General features: G+C 32.7%; 2 protein-coding genes and 1 long non-coding RNA gene across 3 annotated transcripts; 1 reads left to right on the top strand and 2 right to left on the bottom strand.

The window, feature by feature from the left end:
- The first annotated feature begins 2,691 nt into the window (after positions 1 to 2,691).
- Positions 2,692 to 5,318, top strand: LOC105788107 (actin-7). The gene is made up of 6 exons (XM_012614840.2): positions 2,692 to 2,863; positions 3,475 to 3,545; positions 3,653 to 4,046; positions 4,122 to 4,735; positions 4,831 to 4,915; positions 5,088 to 5,318. The coding sequence occupies exons 2-5, from the start codon at positions 3,486 to 3,488 to the stop codon at positions 4,894 to 4,896; spliced, it is 1,134 nt and encodes a 377-aa protein (XP_012470294.1). The 5' UTR covers positions 2,692 to 2,863; positions 3,475 to 3,485; the 3' UTR covers positions 4,897 to 4,915; positions 5,088 to 5,318.
- A 1,096-nt stretch (positions 5,319 to 6,414) lies between these two features.
- LOC105789813 (uncharacterized) lies at positions 6,415 to 7,721 on the bottom strand. The gene is made up of 2 exons (XR_001132320.2): positions 7,056 to 7,721; positions 6,415 to 6,776 (listed from the first exon to the last, which is right to left on the bottom strand). It is a non-coding gene; the product is annotated as an uncharacterized LOC105789813 (long non-coding RNA).
- A 2,140-nt stretch (positions 7,722 to 9,861) lies between these two features.
- LOC105788106 (carbamoyl-phosphate synthase small chain, chloroplastic) lies at positions 9,862 to 12,827 on the bottom strand. Its single transcript, XM_012614835.2, has 10 exons — positions 12,564 to 12,827; positions 12,318 to 12,450; positions 11,815 to 11,903; positions 11,669 to 11,729; positions 11,501 to 11,568; positions 11,231 to 11,359; positions 11,026 to 11,135; positions 10,587 to 10,934; positions 10,240 to 10,405; positions 9,862 to 10,121 (listed from the first exon to the last, which is right to left on the bottom strand). The coding sequence occupies exons 1-10, from the start codon at positions 12,703 to 12,705 to the stop codon at positions 10,072 to 10,074; spliced, it is 1,296 nt and encodes a 431-aa protein (XP_012470289.1). The 5' UTR covers positions 12,706 to 12,827; the 3' UTR covers positions 9,862 to 10,071.
- Positions 12,828 to 15,602: the final 2,775 nt, after the last annotated feature.

The raw sequence follows: 15,602 nt of genomic DNA, 5'->3' as shown, positions 1-15,602 counted from the left end.
AGCCCAATTCTTGGACACGTCACTTCCCAGAGGATTGGCGCCAAGGACTAAATTGCATGGCGAAAACACTTTGAAACCCAATTTAAAAATAAAAGAAAAGGTGCGAAAAGGATAGAATTGAAATAGATTGAAAATGGGGAAGGATTTAAGGCGTAAATAGCCCATTAACAAGAAACACGCGAATCCCCTTTGGCCGGGTTGGGTCACATACGGGCAAGCTTGAAACGGCGTCGTTTTGGCTCCTAAGCACCCAAAGCAAAACGACGCCGTTTTGCTTATCTATAAAAATAAAAAAAAAAAGAAAAATTTTCCTCATTTTCTCCTTTCTTTCTAAAAAAAACCCAAAAAGCTCTCACATTCTCCCCTCCTCCCGATTCTCGGTCAGGGATTGCTAGTTATCACCATGGTATGCACGGTTGTTTACGACAATAGCCGCATCATGATGGTGAAAAATTAAAAATTTATTTCTTCGAGCCTTTTCAACTCCCGGACTTGGAAAGCACCGATTTTCATCGGAATCGGCACCTTTCTCGCAAAAAAAAAGGTATGATTTTTACCCTTTGTTTTTGTTTCTTCCGAAAGAAGTAAAAAAAATAAAAATAAATCAATAAAAATAAAATAAGTAGATAAATAAATGCCGAAAAAGCTACCTTTGAGAAAGATCTATACTTGAATTGATTTTTTGACTTTTTTGATTCATTCGTGTGTTTTCTTTAATATACATTTATTCGGGTCTTTATATAGCCCCAAAATTTCCTATTTTTTTCTATTTTTTACACTGTTTGTGTTATTGTTGGACTCTCCTAGTCCTTTTGCAGGTGAAGAAGGCGGCGCATGTGGAGGCTAGTTCCGAGACGTGCGGCGGCGGCTGCTGATTTTTTTAGGGTTTCTTTGTTTTATTTTGTTGTTGGGCTAGGGTTTGTTATTGGGTATTGGACTGTTTTGTTTTGGGTTTGGGGTTATTTATTAGTTTTTGTATTTTAATTGGGTTGAGGCAAAATAGGCCTATTACAATCTACTTTTCAATTTATAAATTTAGGTTCATTTGTTAATATCCTTAAAGTTTTTATGTTAAATTTTCTAGTGTGACATTTAGAAAAGAAAAAACTCACTTGATAGTTGATATTCATGTAATAAAAATAAAGATATTATAATGAACTTGAATTTAATAAAGAATTTTAACATTGTTAACAATTCTTAAAAATTCACATCAACATTTTAATCGAAATAAAAAATCTAAATTAGCTAATAACATCATAAAAATTGAACTACCAAATTATGTTAAAACTAAAGTATATAAATTAAATATCAAATCTGAACAAAATATAAATATTAAAATTTAAATTTAACAATTTTATACAATTTCAAAATGTAAAAGGATTAGAACTAAAATTTAGCCATGACTTTCTTTTATATATGATAGTATAGATTAATATGATTTAAATTCATAATTTAACTTTTAATAGAATTGTTACCATGGTTAATTATTTGGATTAATTTTCACACAAAAGATTAAATAATTTTTTATGATAATACAAAATTAAAATCATATAAATTTATAAATAAAATAAATCCCGACCCTAAAACAACGGAGAGCAAATATTATAGCACAACAATTACTGACAACAATAATAACATGAGGTCTACTCCAACAGTTGAGAGTAGATCAAAATCCCAAGGCGAAGAACATGGGTCATGGGGTAAGACCTACGGGACATTAAAAGCAAAAGTTAGAAAGAAAAGGTTAGGTGTCAGCCAGCTCACCCTATCTTTTCCAATTACTATGGTGGTTGCAATGATTCCTTCCCCCATTTCCCTTTATTTAGATACCCAACAGCATGTATTAATCAATTAAGAAAACAGCATATATTAATTTCCTCCCAATTTCATTTGCATTTCAAAATTTTCCAATTCTCCTTTTTAATTTAATTTTTAATATTATATGATTTTTACAAGTGTTTTAAATTTTTTCGTTCAACATGCTTTTAAAATATTTTGAAGGTTAATTAATTCATTATAAAAACAATAATATAATTTTGCCCATTAATATTTTAAAAGACATTTTAAAAAATCATTATATATAAATTAACAATATTTTCACCAATACATCTAAAAAAATTATATTTTTAATATAGTGTATCATTATGTCTTGACTTAAATGAAACAAGTGATTAAAGTTTTTCTCATATACTTATTTGATACGGGTTCGAATTGTATTACTCCATTCCAACCCATAATATAATTAATAGTTAAATGATTATGATGTTTATATTATATATAAAGTTAAATCATTTTTCCGCTTAAATTTAACAATTTTTTACATTGAGATTTAATTTTTTATCTAAGTTAGTCCCTAATTGCATTAGGACCGTGAACAATCTTCAAATTTAGAGGTTAACTTAAAAAATTTAAGTCTTAATATAAAAAAATTATAAAATTGAAAAATTAACTTCAACAATAAAAAATTCCTCAGCTCTAGTTAGTAATTTAACCCTTGTATATACACAAATTAAGCAATCATAACGATACAATAATAATTGATATTTTTATCTATTTTTACTAACTTGATGAATTACTTAAAAATAAAAAATGTATATTATATGAATTTAAGAGTCATTATATACTTTTTCCTAGCCGTAGTAAAAAAGAAATTTAAACTATTTATTAATTTATTTTCTTCTCTCATTTATGATACTATGATAAGTATCTCTTTCCTTTGGCTTCCATCACTCTCTATTTCGGTCTTCACCTCCACTGCTGCGAGCAGAGGGAAAAAGGATAAAAGCATCGTTGTGTTCTTGCTTCTTCTTCAACTCTGTCTCTCCGTCTCTGAACCTCCTCCTTTCGTTCTTTTCTTATTCAGGTAAAGCTTTTTTCTTTCCTTTATATTTTACTTTGACCACGCCGATCTGTGGATTTTGGTGTTCTGCGGATGGTGGAATTGAGATCTAGAATTCTAGAGGTTTCTATAGAGTCTTAGAGAGTTAGATTTAGCTTATTTTGCTTCTCTTTGTATCTGGATCTTTGCTAGTTAGCTTGATATGCTTTATTTCATTTGAGATTTCTCTAAAGATCTTGTGAGATTTTCGTTTTGCCTTTATTTTGATATGGATCTTCTTCCAATTTGTTCTCATTGAAGATTAATGCTGTCTTTGTGTAAATTTAATATTATTTTTATATGGATCTTGATCTTTATTTCTAATTGATTCATTATGTTGTCCATCGAGCCATAGTGTAGCTCGATTAAATGTTCCTGAAATTAATGTGTCTGTGATTTGAACTGACTGCTGCCATTGGTTGTTCAACTGCGTAGTTTTCTGTTTCTGATTAAAGTAATGCTGACTTGAGTTTTCTATTTTTCTTTTTTCATTCAGAGAAAATAGAACTTTATTTGTTGAAGACTTTAATTTGACTTGTTTAGATTATTTGATGGGGCATAGAATCCCGATTGACAAATGATTTTGCTATTTGTAGTATTGTAAAAGATGGCCGATGCTGAGGATATTCAACCCCTCGTCTGTGACAATGGAACTGGAATGGTGAAGGTTAGTTCATCAGTAAACCTGAGTTATATTCTCCATCATTGTGTATTTCATCATGAAGATTGTTATGCTATTTTATTGCAGTTTAAGTGATTTTGTTGATCATGCAGGCTGGTTTTGCTGGTGATGATGCTCCCAGGGCTGTTTTTCCCAGTATTGTTGGTCGACCCCGACACACTGGTGTCATGGTTGGGATGGGTCAGAAGGATGCCTATGTAGGAGATGAAGCACAATCCAAAAGAGGTATTCTTACTTTGAAATATCCCATTGAGCATGGGATCGTCAGCAACTGGGATGATATGGAAAAGATCTGGCATCATACATTCTACAATGAGCTCCGTGTTGCTCCTGAGGAGCACCCTGTTCTTCTCACGGAAGCACCTCTCAACCCCAAGGCCAACAGAGAAAAGATGACTCAGATCATGTTTGAGACCTTCAATGTACCTGCCATGTATGTTGCCATCCAGGCAGTTCTTTCTTTGTATGCCAGTGGTCGTACAACAGGTTTGTTAAAATAGAGATATCCTTGAATTTCTCACTTTATAGATCATTCATATTGAAGCCGAGACATTGGGACAGGTATTGTGCTGGATTCTGGTGATGGTGTTTCTCACACTGTGCCAATCTATGAAGGGTATGCCCTTCCTCATGCCATCCTCCGTCTAGACCTTGCTGGTCGTGATCTCACTGATTCTCTGATGAAGATTCTTACTGAGAGAGGTTATATGTTCACCACCACTGCTGAACGGGAAATTGTCCGTGACATGAAGGAGAAGCTTGCCTATGTTGCCCTGGACTATGAGCAGGAACTGGAGACTGCCAAGAGCAGCTCTTCTGTTGAGAAGAACTATGAGTTGCCTGATGGACAAGTAATTACTATTGGAGCTGAGAGATTCCGTTGTCCAGAAGTCCTCTTCCAGCCATCTCTCATTGGAATGGAAGCTGCTGGAATCCATGAAACTACCTACAACTCTATCATGAAGTGTGATGTGGATATCAGGAAGGATCTCTATGGTAACATTGTGCTCAGTGGTGGTTCAACTATGTTCCCTGGTATTGCAGACCGTATGAGCAAGGAGATCACTGCTCTTGCTCCAAGCAGCATGAAGATCAAGGTTGTTGCACCACCAGAGAGAAAGTACAGTGTCTGGATTGGAGGATCTATCCTGGCATCACTCAGCACCTTCCAGCAGGTGAAATATTTTTGCTCATATTTGGCTCATGCTTTCCTTTATTGTAAGTTGTTGCTTGTCCAAGACTGACATTCTTGCTTTACCTTTCGCATCAGATGTGGATTTCCAAGGGTGAGTATGATGAGTCGGGTCCATCCATTGTCCACAGGAAGTGCTTCTAAATTTACAATTCATTTAATGGTGAGTTACATTTTCTGTTTAGTTGGCTTTTTCGTGCCCTGTGTCAAGTGAACTAAAGGTCTGGTTGATGTGGGAAATGGATTATTGAAGGAGGGTTGTACTTTGATCTTGATGTAATATTAGCCTTTCATTCTGCTGTGATTTGTGATGCCCGCTGGTGTCACTGTGATAGAGATGATGGGTCTTTGGAGCTGGTGGTCGGCAGACAAATGGGTGCTTATTTCCATCCTTTCCATGCATCTTTCAACCATGTTGCTGAATAGAATGTAGCTGGAGAGATTGTGTTGCTTCTTTATTCTATTTTTCTTCAAATTCAAGGCTCCCCGCAAACATTAATGTCAATAGCTATTGTACGAGAAATTTTAAAATTCGATGGGAATTATATTTTATACTTGGTTTTGAATTCTTATTGTGAATCATTATCTGAATTCATCGTCGGGTCCATTGGAATATTTGTATTTAATGGTGGTGAACGTGGTTTCTGTCAATGCATGCCTTAGAATGCTAATTATATCAGCTCGGGTGTCATGGGAGAGCATTCGAAGTGGATGCATAATGATTAGCTTCAAAGGAATCTTTGCTGAATTGTTGTACATACACTTCTGTTGTAAGAAAATGGGTTGTATTAAGTGAATAGGAGATAAAATTGGGTTTGGTGGTGTCGGAAATCTTTAGGAAAGAGGAGTATAAGGATTTGAAATTATGGATTTGTTGGGGAAGAAGGCATGGGTTTGTTTTAAATAGTTTGATGAAAATATCGGTTTCTTTTTCCACCACTAGAAGGCCTGGGTTCGTTCCACGTATACTGAAGACTTGGATTCCAAGTATTGTATGAAATGTCCTTTAACTGTGTAGTTTGCTATCATGAGTTAGGTAATTCCCACTCAATTGATGAAAGTATGAAAAGAAATATTAATAAAATTTTAAAATTAAAAAAGTTAAATTATATATCGTTATATCAAGAGGCTAATTGAATGGGCATTACTCATCAACCATGTTTCAATTCAAGAAATTGAAAAAAATTACCAAAAATCTCTTTCATCTTCAAAGTAAGAGGGTATCTATATATATCTTCTTCTTTTTTTGTATTTTGATAAATTTATAATAATAGATAAACATAATAGAAAAGATAAGATTTGATCTCAACTTTCTCATTTTAATGGTCACATTTTAATGGTCACATTTTAATTTTTCTATTAATTTTTAATAAATTTATTACATAAATGTTTTCATTAATATACTATAATCTATTAATAATTAATTATTTTAAATTTTATAATAAATATATTTTAAATTAATCTATTTCTCTAGAGAATAAATATGTACTAATGTCTTTCTAAAACTTACAAACTACCCGCTCAAATAGGCTGTTTATTTTTTTAATTAGGCCTTTAGGCCGTTTTTGAAGAGAGTGGAAAAACGTGTCCCGCTAAGCGAGCTTTCCCTTTAAATTATATTTTCCGACTATTTTAATATAATTAATTATTTTAATTCGATGATTAAATGCTAATAGTTTTATCCTATACGTCTCCGGTCAAAAAAGACCTATTTTCTAATTAAATTTAAAAACGGCTTAAAGACCTAATTAAAAAAATAAACAGTCTGTAGAAGTCCAAATTTACCCGGCCTGCTAGAAAACCAAAACAAAAAAAGAGGGGCCAATATAAAACAAGACAAAAAAAAAAAAAAAAAGAGCAACCCTATTACAGTCGAAATCACAGCGGGCCCACATGGCCCCAAATAATAAAAAAAATCCTAAGCCCACAACCTAACTGTTTTCAGAGGAAAATAGAAACCCTAGTGCTCCTGCGCCGCACGCCTGCACCCCGAGGTCTGCCACCGTCAACTGCTCTGCCACCACCTGCAAAGAAGAAGCAACACGCAAAGAACAGTAGAAAAATAGAAAAAATCATGTTGTAAAATCGGCTATACAAGCCTAAGAAAACCGATTGTAAAAGGGGGAGAGATTTTTGAAATAAAAAAATAGAGAAAGAAGTTTATAAAATACTAGCAAAGAAATACAAAAAGAGAAACCAAATCAGAAACTAAAAGGTGGTTTTATTTTTATTTTCCCTTTTTTCAAATCTAATTTTTTATTCATATACATATATAATATATAAAAAAACGAAAGAAGGCTCACCGGTTTTCGATCACCAAAAAAAAGAGAAAATTTTTAGTTTTTGGCTGCCGTATACGGTGCGCCGTCGTTGGCAACCGACGGCCGGTGCGGGGACGAATGGTCGGAGCTACGGCCGGAACTCTGGAGGCTGAGAAAGACTGAGAGAGTTAATTAGATTTTTTTTAAAAGTGACGGCTGAATGTTTTTTTTTTTTAAATTGAGCTTTTATAGACGCATTAAATGACGTCGTTTTAGGGCTGGCTTCCATAGCCCCAAAACGGCGTTGTTTTGGCTTTTAGCCCGAGATCCGACCCATAGACCCCAGGATTCGCGTGTTTTTTTACTAAGGGTCTATTTACCCTTTTAGTCCTTCCGCATTTTCCATCTTTTTAATACAGTTTATTTTTATTTTCAATTTTGCTCTATGATTTTTCTTTTATTTCAATTCGGCCCCGTGTAAAGCGCTGTGTTTTGAGGACGGGGATATTTTTCCTTTTGGTCCCTCTATGTTATTTGCGCTTTTCAATGTGGTCCCTTACCTTATTTTTATTTCAGATTTTCCCCAATTTTTTGTTTAAAAGTTCGATTTGGCCCCCTTTTTTTGTTTTTGCTCTTTTTGCTATTTTATTACTAAATTAATTAATTTAACATTATTGTTACTATCATTATATTTTCTTTTTTCTTTTACTAACTTATTAGTATCATTGTATTATTAAATTAATTAGTTTAATATTGTTATTACTACTATCATTTTCTTATTTATTTATTTATTTACTTATTATTATCATATTACTAAATCAATCAATTTTGCGTTATTTCTATCACATTTCTTTTACATTTATTTATCTAAACTTGTTTCTTATATACATTTATTTTATCATTTATTCATTTATGTCCTATATAATTTAAAAAAACTTTAGATTTTTATTATTATATTATTATTAATATTATCATCGTTATTGCTAATGTTATTCTTAATTTTTCTACACAATACTTATTTATTTTCTCTAATATTAAGTCTTTTAACTTTAATTTTTAGTTTGTTAGCATTATTATTTGTTTTGTTATTTTTAGCTTGTTTATTTTATTTTATTCTTTATATTGTCATTCATATAAACACATTTATTATTATTTCATTATGTATATTAACACCGTAATTTATTTTTACACTTTTACTATCAATTCGTGTTATATTAATCTTTACCCGATACATAAATTTTTTAAAAAATAAAGGTAATATTCTGTATTTGGAAATTCGAAAAGTCGTGTCCTAACTTACTGGGTTTCGATTTTTCTCGCGTTGAACCTAAATGACTGAATATCCTTTTAAAATTAAAATGTCTTAAAAAATAAAAGAAAAGTTTATTCTCGAGGGTTCGAGATGTTGTATCCTAACTTACTGAACGTGACATTTTGTTATCTCAAGATAGAAGGGTCTTTAACATACATTTTGATTTATTTAAGAAATTTTGCATTTATTCTCGTATCGGGGTTTAAAAAATTGTGTCTTAATTTACGGGACGTAATTCTCTTTCTTGATTAACGTGAAATATACTCATTTCTTGAAAATTTTTAATATTTTAACAAGGGATCGTATTTTAAATTCTTTTCGAGTTTTTAATTTTTGACATTAAGACATTAAGTAATCAACTAGGTACCAATTTTGGGCGTACCGAGGGTGCTAATCATTCCTCGTGCGTAACCAACTCTGAAACCCGTTTTTTAAATTTTTGTAGACCGAAAAATAATATTTTAATAAATCAAACTATTTATCAAAACGATTAAATTGTGAGGTGATCTGATCACACCTAATAAAAAGGATTGGTGGCGACTCCTATTTTTGTTTTCAAAATAAAAGTCAACCCCCTTCTCAAAAAATGGTTTCGACACAGCCTATTTGGCTTATTTTCCCGCTCAAATTTAACTCTAAATTAAATTATCACTATTATTTAAGTAAATTCTCATTATCCTTTTTTTTCCTTAAAAAAATAACTATGATTTTGCATATAAAAATTTTTAATATATAAACTTATATGTAAAATATATCTTGTTTACTTTCAATTATTTCAATTACTATTTTTAAAGAAGTAAATTTTATCTATGAAATCTTTTTTAGACCATATCCACGTAGATTGCGGGAAGCTGTTGAAATTTAGACATGTAACACTCACGCACAAAAGGCTTACGAATATTTCACCAAAACAAAAAGGGCTTACGAGTAGGTGGTATACGCGGTAAGGTGGGGCTGCTGGCATAATAAATACTTTGTTTTAAATGAGTTGTAATTACTAATAGAAAGATTCCCGATTTTAGTAATTGTGTTACGAGTAGGCAGACCAACGTTAGTAAAATCCGTCAGATTATTTATTTCTGGTTCATTTGATTCAAATCTCAAATAAAATACGATTCAACCATCGGTTCAATTGATTTTTTTAATCCAGGCAACAAATTTTTTTCTTATTTCAGAACTGGTCGATTCCCAGTATATGCTATAACTTAAACTAGAAAAGGCAAGGGCTAAAAACATCATAAAGCTTACTGTTACATACATAAAACTTATATGAAACTGAAACTCAAACTGAAACTAAAACTAAAATTAAAATTTTATAGCAAAACATGTTCGGTTTATAGGTACTAGCAAGGATGTTTTCAAAGTCAAAAGTGAGTCAGGCATCTTTTAATAATTCGGGTTAAGCTTGGCCACAAAATATTCAGGCAAGACTAGACCTAAGTAGACACACCAAACTCAATTCAGCCCAACTCATAGACAAGTCGACTGTTACTAAACTACTGAGATTATGAAAGAAAGTAGCGAATTTCTATCAGCTATTGAAAGATTGTCATGCATTTATTGATTCATTTGGATCCACACTTATATCTAGTGTGTCACATATTTTTAAATAAATTTTTAACAAGTTAAAAAAGTAATAAATTTTGACATTTTTAAAACAAAGCAAATACCGACCAAACAATATCTCAGAAGAAGCCCATTCTAAGATGTTGCCATCCTTCTAACAATGGGACACTACAGATTCCTTCAAGCAGCTTGTTTTGTTGATTTCATAAGCTCTATGAATTCTCTAAAAGCTGTAGCAAGAAACGACTAGTCTTAAGCAAGAGAAATCCTTTTTAAGAAACATACATATTTGTAATCTTTGTTAAGTAAAAAGACAAAAATCAAGAGATGTAGGAAAGAAATTCTTACCACAATCTGAATCATGAGGCCCTGGGGATGCTTCGGGATGGTATTGAAGAGACATAACATTTAAAGCAGGATAAGCTAAACCAGCACAGCTTCCATCATTAAGATTAACATGAGTCACTTCTACTCCCTCCGGGAGTGATGCTGGATCAACTGCATAGTTGTGGTTCTGCCATATCATAAAATCTAAGGTGATGACAACCCGAAAGACACTACAATCTAAAACCTTGACAATAAATATATGAAAAGGATAGTAATAATCAGCAAATATATCAAAACTTCAATTTTAATACTTGTGTGCATCTTTGGACTAATTATTCAATGGAAACATTTGGCTAGATTGAACACACCTGAGCACTAATCTCAACACGACCATTGCGAAGGTTGCAAACGGGATGATTTCCTCCATGGTGACCAAACTTCATCTTAAAGGTTTTACCACCCAAAGCCTGCCCAAGTAACTGATGGCCCATGCAAATTCCAAAAACAGGAACTTTTCCCAGTATTTCCTTTACTGTTTCTACAGCATAAGGAACTGCAGATGGATCTCCAGGACCGTTGCTGAAAAGAACTCCATCTGGCTTCACTTTAAGGGTTTCAGCAGCTGGCCAAGTGGACGGGACAACAGTGATTTTACAGCCATAAGATGCTAAGCGCCGAAGTATATTATGCTTGATCCCAAAATCATAGGCAACGACCTTCAATTTGAAAGAACATAAAGAAGTGTATGAGCAGCCACAAGGCAAGGATCTAAATGCACTGACATAAACTTTCAAAAATATTTCTCACTCTGTAAGTTTCCTGATCTCTTCCATTGGAGTTGAAGTCCCAATCTGATTTTGTTTTATCAACCCACTCATAAGGGGCATTACAAGTAATGCCACTTATTAAATCAATTCCTGCAAAATAAAAAGAAGAATAGGGATATATAGGGACACGGCTGACCTCATTTGAAAATGCTTATATCTTTCAGATAGGATACAGCTATTCTTACCCACAATGTCCCAGGAACGTGACATTTCCAAAAGTTCCTCATCACTTCTAGATTGTTCAGTGCTCAAAACCCCAATAAGACTTCCATCTTGCCTCAATCTGCGGGTTATTGCGCGCGTGTCAACATCGTCTGGCACATTACAGGAAAGCATCAAGGTAAGGAGGTTAGAAACTATGCCCAAAGAACAAACTAATTTGTCATTAGCATGTCTTCTAAGGTTAAGCAATCCACAAACTAGTTATTCAGTTCAGTGCCGTATATACAACTTACAAATTCCCATTATATTTCTTTCTGCTAAATAATCACCAAGGGTTTCCGCACATCTCCAATTCGAAGTACTGCAAAGCATTTAAAGAATACTCGATAACTAAATAAGAGAACATTTTGCTCCAAATCCGTAAATTGCATACCAAAAATATTAAAAGGAGAAAAATTTACGTTATACTTAGACTTCTGATCACCAGACCGGCAAGAAAGCACTGCCTCGATTCTTCATCATCTGATGGGTTAGGCATCAACATCAGATCACATATGGTTTTCAACAAGTCAGAATTGCAATGACTAGAAATTTAAAGTTCACAAACCAAAATTTACTCCGGTATTGCCAATATGTGGATTGGTCATCAGGACAAACTGACCAGCATAACTAGGATCTGTTAGAATTTCCTGATACCTGCAAAACAATTTATTTTGGCCATGAATCAGAATTCACATACAGATAATAAACTTCTATCCCCAAAGGCCATATATTTTTCTCTACAATGAGGCAATGAAACAAAGACATAACAGATAAGAAAGCCTACAATATGCACTAATAATATCTTTTGACAACAAGTACAATTAAAACTAACAATGAATTAGAATCTGTGGCTTCAATTATTCCATTATTCTGCAAACTCTACATAATCTTATCGAATAAGATTTCAATTTCAAAATGTTACCAGAACTTTAGATTAACCCAAACTCACCTTATTTCGGCATTTCACCATTCAATACCCCCACATTACACATCAACATACAGTGAAAACTTCATTAATTTAGTTTAAATACTAAGAGAAACTAAAATTCAAATTACTAATAATCTTACCCTGTTAAAGAAGTGTTGAAAACCACTTCACCAACTTGGGTTCCAGAGGCACCAAAAGATTTAGCCTTCCAAATAGAACCATCTTCAAGAACCAGCCTAGCATCCGCAACCTTCCATGGCCTCTCCGCCAACCCTAAAAGCCACCCGGAACAAAAGATTTTCCGCATTATTTTAAAGACTAAAAAGATGAAACGTAAATGAATAAATACAAGGAAAAGTTTTTCTTAAAGAAAAAAAAGTGTTCACCAGTGGCGGCATCGTCAGAGGTGAGAGGGAGAGAGCATCTAACAGTGAGAAACCTAAGCTTGGAGGAAGGTTTTGGTGGGTTTTGAGTAAAGCAAATGGATGGGTTGATTCTGAGAGAAAAATCCATGGCTTTAATGCTCATTTTTACAGTGAAAATGGAGTTCTTTTAGGGTTTTATTCGGTGTCTGGCTTTTGGGTTTTTGGCTACGACACACTTAAACAAACAGGGGCTGCTACGAAGACTGCAGGGTGCTCAGTGCTCACGGCTTGGCTTACTAAATATTTTATTTTTGTCGGTTTTTGGTGATAGCTAAAGCTTAAGTTTGGCAATAAAAAATGCTAAAGCTTGGCTTTTTGGGAGATTAATGGTTCCCTTCAAGCCTTTAGCTAAATCTTATTTGTTTGGCTTGGTTTTTAATTGGTTGAAATATAAAATTTAATCACAAATAGTAACATTCAGTGTTTGTATTTTTTTTATTTAAAAATTTTGATACTTTCATTTGGTGTTGAGATACGATTAAGGTATCGGTTCAAAGAGTGATTTTAAATAGATTAAATCAGGAATTAGTACGAATCGATTAAAAATTAGTTGAATCGAGGTTTTTTTAATTTTAATAATTGTTTTAATTGGACCGATCATATCAGTGGAAATGACGAACCAATGGATTGACCCATTCGACCACCAATCCAATTAAAAAAATGTTTCTTTCATCTAATTTTGTAATTATAAAAAAACCTTTTTAATTTTCAATTTTTATAATTTTTACCTATTTGATTTTTACTCAAATCCTTAGAAATATAAGAATTATAATTTTTAAAATATAAAATTTCAAAAATAATGTTCTTTAGTTCTTAAATGATAATAAAATCTCTCCAAAATATGGATTTTTCAGGTTTTTAAAACTCTTTGTTTTCTTCTTTGATATTCATTTTTCAAGTATAGCACAAAACATAAGTTTTGAACATGGATTTCCTTTCATATTGACAATATTATTGTGAAATCGAGAGTTTTGTGAAATTCAAGTCATGCTTTAAGCATGTGATCCTTCTTGAATCATTCTTGTCATTAATAGTAAAGTGATGTTCACACCAATGAAAACTAAAATATAAGCATGAATAAGATGAAACTCCAAATAAATGTAATTGTTCTTGCCATTAAATTTCATGTCATTTGCCACATGTCGATCATACATTAGTTATTTTTATGCCCTAAAAAAAATAACAATGTTAATGTTTGGTCTTTTTAGAAAATTTGAAAAGTTCAGTTACCAAATTAAGAAAAGTGTTAAGTTCAAATCTTGAATGTTATATTAATCCTTTAAAAGTTATACAAATTACATGGAGATACCAACAAATATTTGATATAGTGGTGAGCAAACCAAAATAATCTCATCTCCTTAAAACAAAAGTATCTACATTAATGTTTTAGAACTATATCATTAGATTCACTTGCGAAATGTTTGGTTCGATTAAATGGAATCTAATAGTAATATAATAGTTATGTGGTGGGAATGGAATAAATAAGTAACAATATTATGTTTGGTTGGATGTAATAATTACTTATAACTCTATTCAATAGGCCACCATCGACGTAACACCCCTTATCCATCCCAATGGATAGTATGAATAGGAGATGCTACAAGAAAATGTACAAAACAAAATCTCGAAACTCTTTGATAAATTTGATTCTTAAAGAGTTCCTATAAATCATAAAATATCATTTAAAATCATTGTAAAGCTTTAGAAACATTTTAAAACTACTTAAATCATAGTAGGGGTGATTAGGAGTGATAGGGGGTTAAGAATGAATATTCGAAAGCTAGAATGAATGCGCGAGGTTGAAAGTCAGGCCATGTGACGTCACGACATCACTTACTAGTTGGGTGAAGTTGCGACCTGATAAAAGTAAAGTCTCAATGTCACTTTTTGTGCAACTTAAAAAAAACTCCAAATTGTCCCAAAATCACCTCCAAATGTGGCATGCATAAAAGACTTACTTTAAGTTTACACAAATACAAGTAAAACATCTAAAAACATGTTCAACCATACTTCAAAGACTCATACAAAGGAAGTTTAATATCATTCAAAATATTGCCCAAGTAAAGCAATGTCACTATGAATGCATACTTAACTAGAATTTCAACAAAATATGGTTACACATAACCATTAGAGCCTCCAACATAACAACTCAATAATAAGTAGCTTAAAATGCTAAGTATCAAATGAAACTAGCACATTGATACATCTTGCCTCCCAAGATACATGGCACAAGTCACAAATGTACTAAGTTCATCTCTTGATGGTCTTGTTGTTAGTGTGATGATTCTGAGTCTAGTCTAGCTTTAAGGATGTGAAAGAAAGAACCTACATGCAAAAACAACAGTGCGTAAGCATAAAATGCTTAGTAAATTCAATTGGAAGTCACTATACTTCCCTTACCTAAAAGGGTATTCCTTTCACATGGCTTAACAAGTTTTGCTTACATATTAAGAAAACAACAAGGAAATGTACTAACAAAGGAGTTTAAAATGAATATAACACATACAACAAGCATCATATATGTTGGATCTAGTGCCCTAAGTGTAGTATATTCATTTTATATAGTAATAACTCTTGAAAAGAGTTATATTTCATCCTTTTAGACTTAGTTAATTGCTTGTACTTAAGTGTTGTTACTTGCATTTTAGGATATTGCATTCACACTTTTAAAGCATCACATTGAAGAGTTTGGATTATGCTTAATTGTGATTACATGTTGCTTTTAACCGCTCGTGGGAGGGATTTGTTTGGATATTTGTTTGGCAAGTGTAGAGTGTAGAGTAAAGTTTAACGGTTTGTCATGGCAAAGTATGGACAGTTTGCCAACACAAATGTCGTGGCAATGCTGGGAAGACGCCCAGTCAACACTCAATGTATACCACTCTTGGCCCTACATGTACATGTACCAAATATATCTACCTGGCAAATAGAGGAAGGATTGTGGATTGATGGACCTACCCTAGAAGGTGAAACTTATAAAAGCCAAGCAGGGAACCCTAA

Source organism: Gossypium raimondii, chromosome 11 (assembly GCF_025698545.1).
Source record: "Gossypium raimondii isolate GPD5lz chromosome 11, ASM2569854v1, whole genome shotgun sequence".
Classification (NCBI taxonomy): domain Eukaryota; kingdom Viridiplantae; phylum Streptophyta; class Magnoliopsida; order Malvales; family Malvaceae; genus Gossypium; species Gossypium raimondii.
This window is presented reverse-complemented; position numbering and strand designations above follow the sequence as displayed.

What these genes read in the sequence shown, in the direction of transcription:
- LOC105788106 (XM_012614835.2), bottom strand. Translation starts at nt 12,705, where the DNA reads ATGAGCATTAAAGCCATGGATTTTTCTCTCAGAATCAACCCATCCATT. An exon ending in CAATACCGGAGTAAATTTTG is followed by an intron (nt 11,730 to 11,814) that starts GTTTGTGAACTT and finishes CTAACCCATCAG; the next exon opens with ATGATGAAGAATCGAGGCAG. An exon ending in GTGTTGAGATTAGTGCTCAG is followed by an intron (nt 10,406 to 10,586) that starts GTGTGTTCAATC and finishes ATGATATGGCAG; the next exon opens with AACCACAACTATGCAGTTGA.
- LOC105788107 (XM_012614840.2), top strand. Translation starts at nt 3,486, where the DNA reads ATGGCCGATGCTGAGGATATTCAACCCCTCGTCTGTGACAATGGAACT. An exon ending in TGCCAGTGGTCGTACAACAG is followed by an intron (nt 4,047 to 4,121) that starts GTTTGTTAAAAT and finishes ACATTGGGACAG; the next exon opens with GTATTGTGCTGGATTCTGGT. An exon ending in CACTCAGCACCTTCCAGCAG is followed by an intron (nt 4,736 to 4,830) that starts GTGAAATATTTT and finishes CTTTCGCATCAG; the next exon opens with ATGTGGATTTCCAAGGGTGA.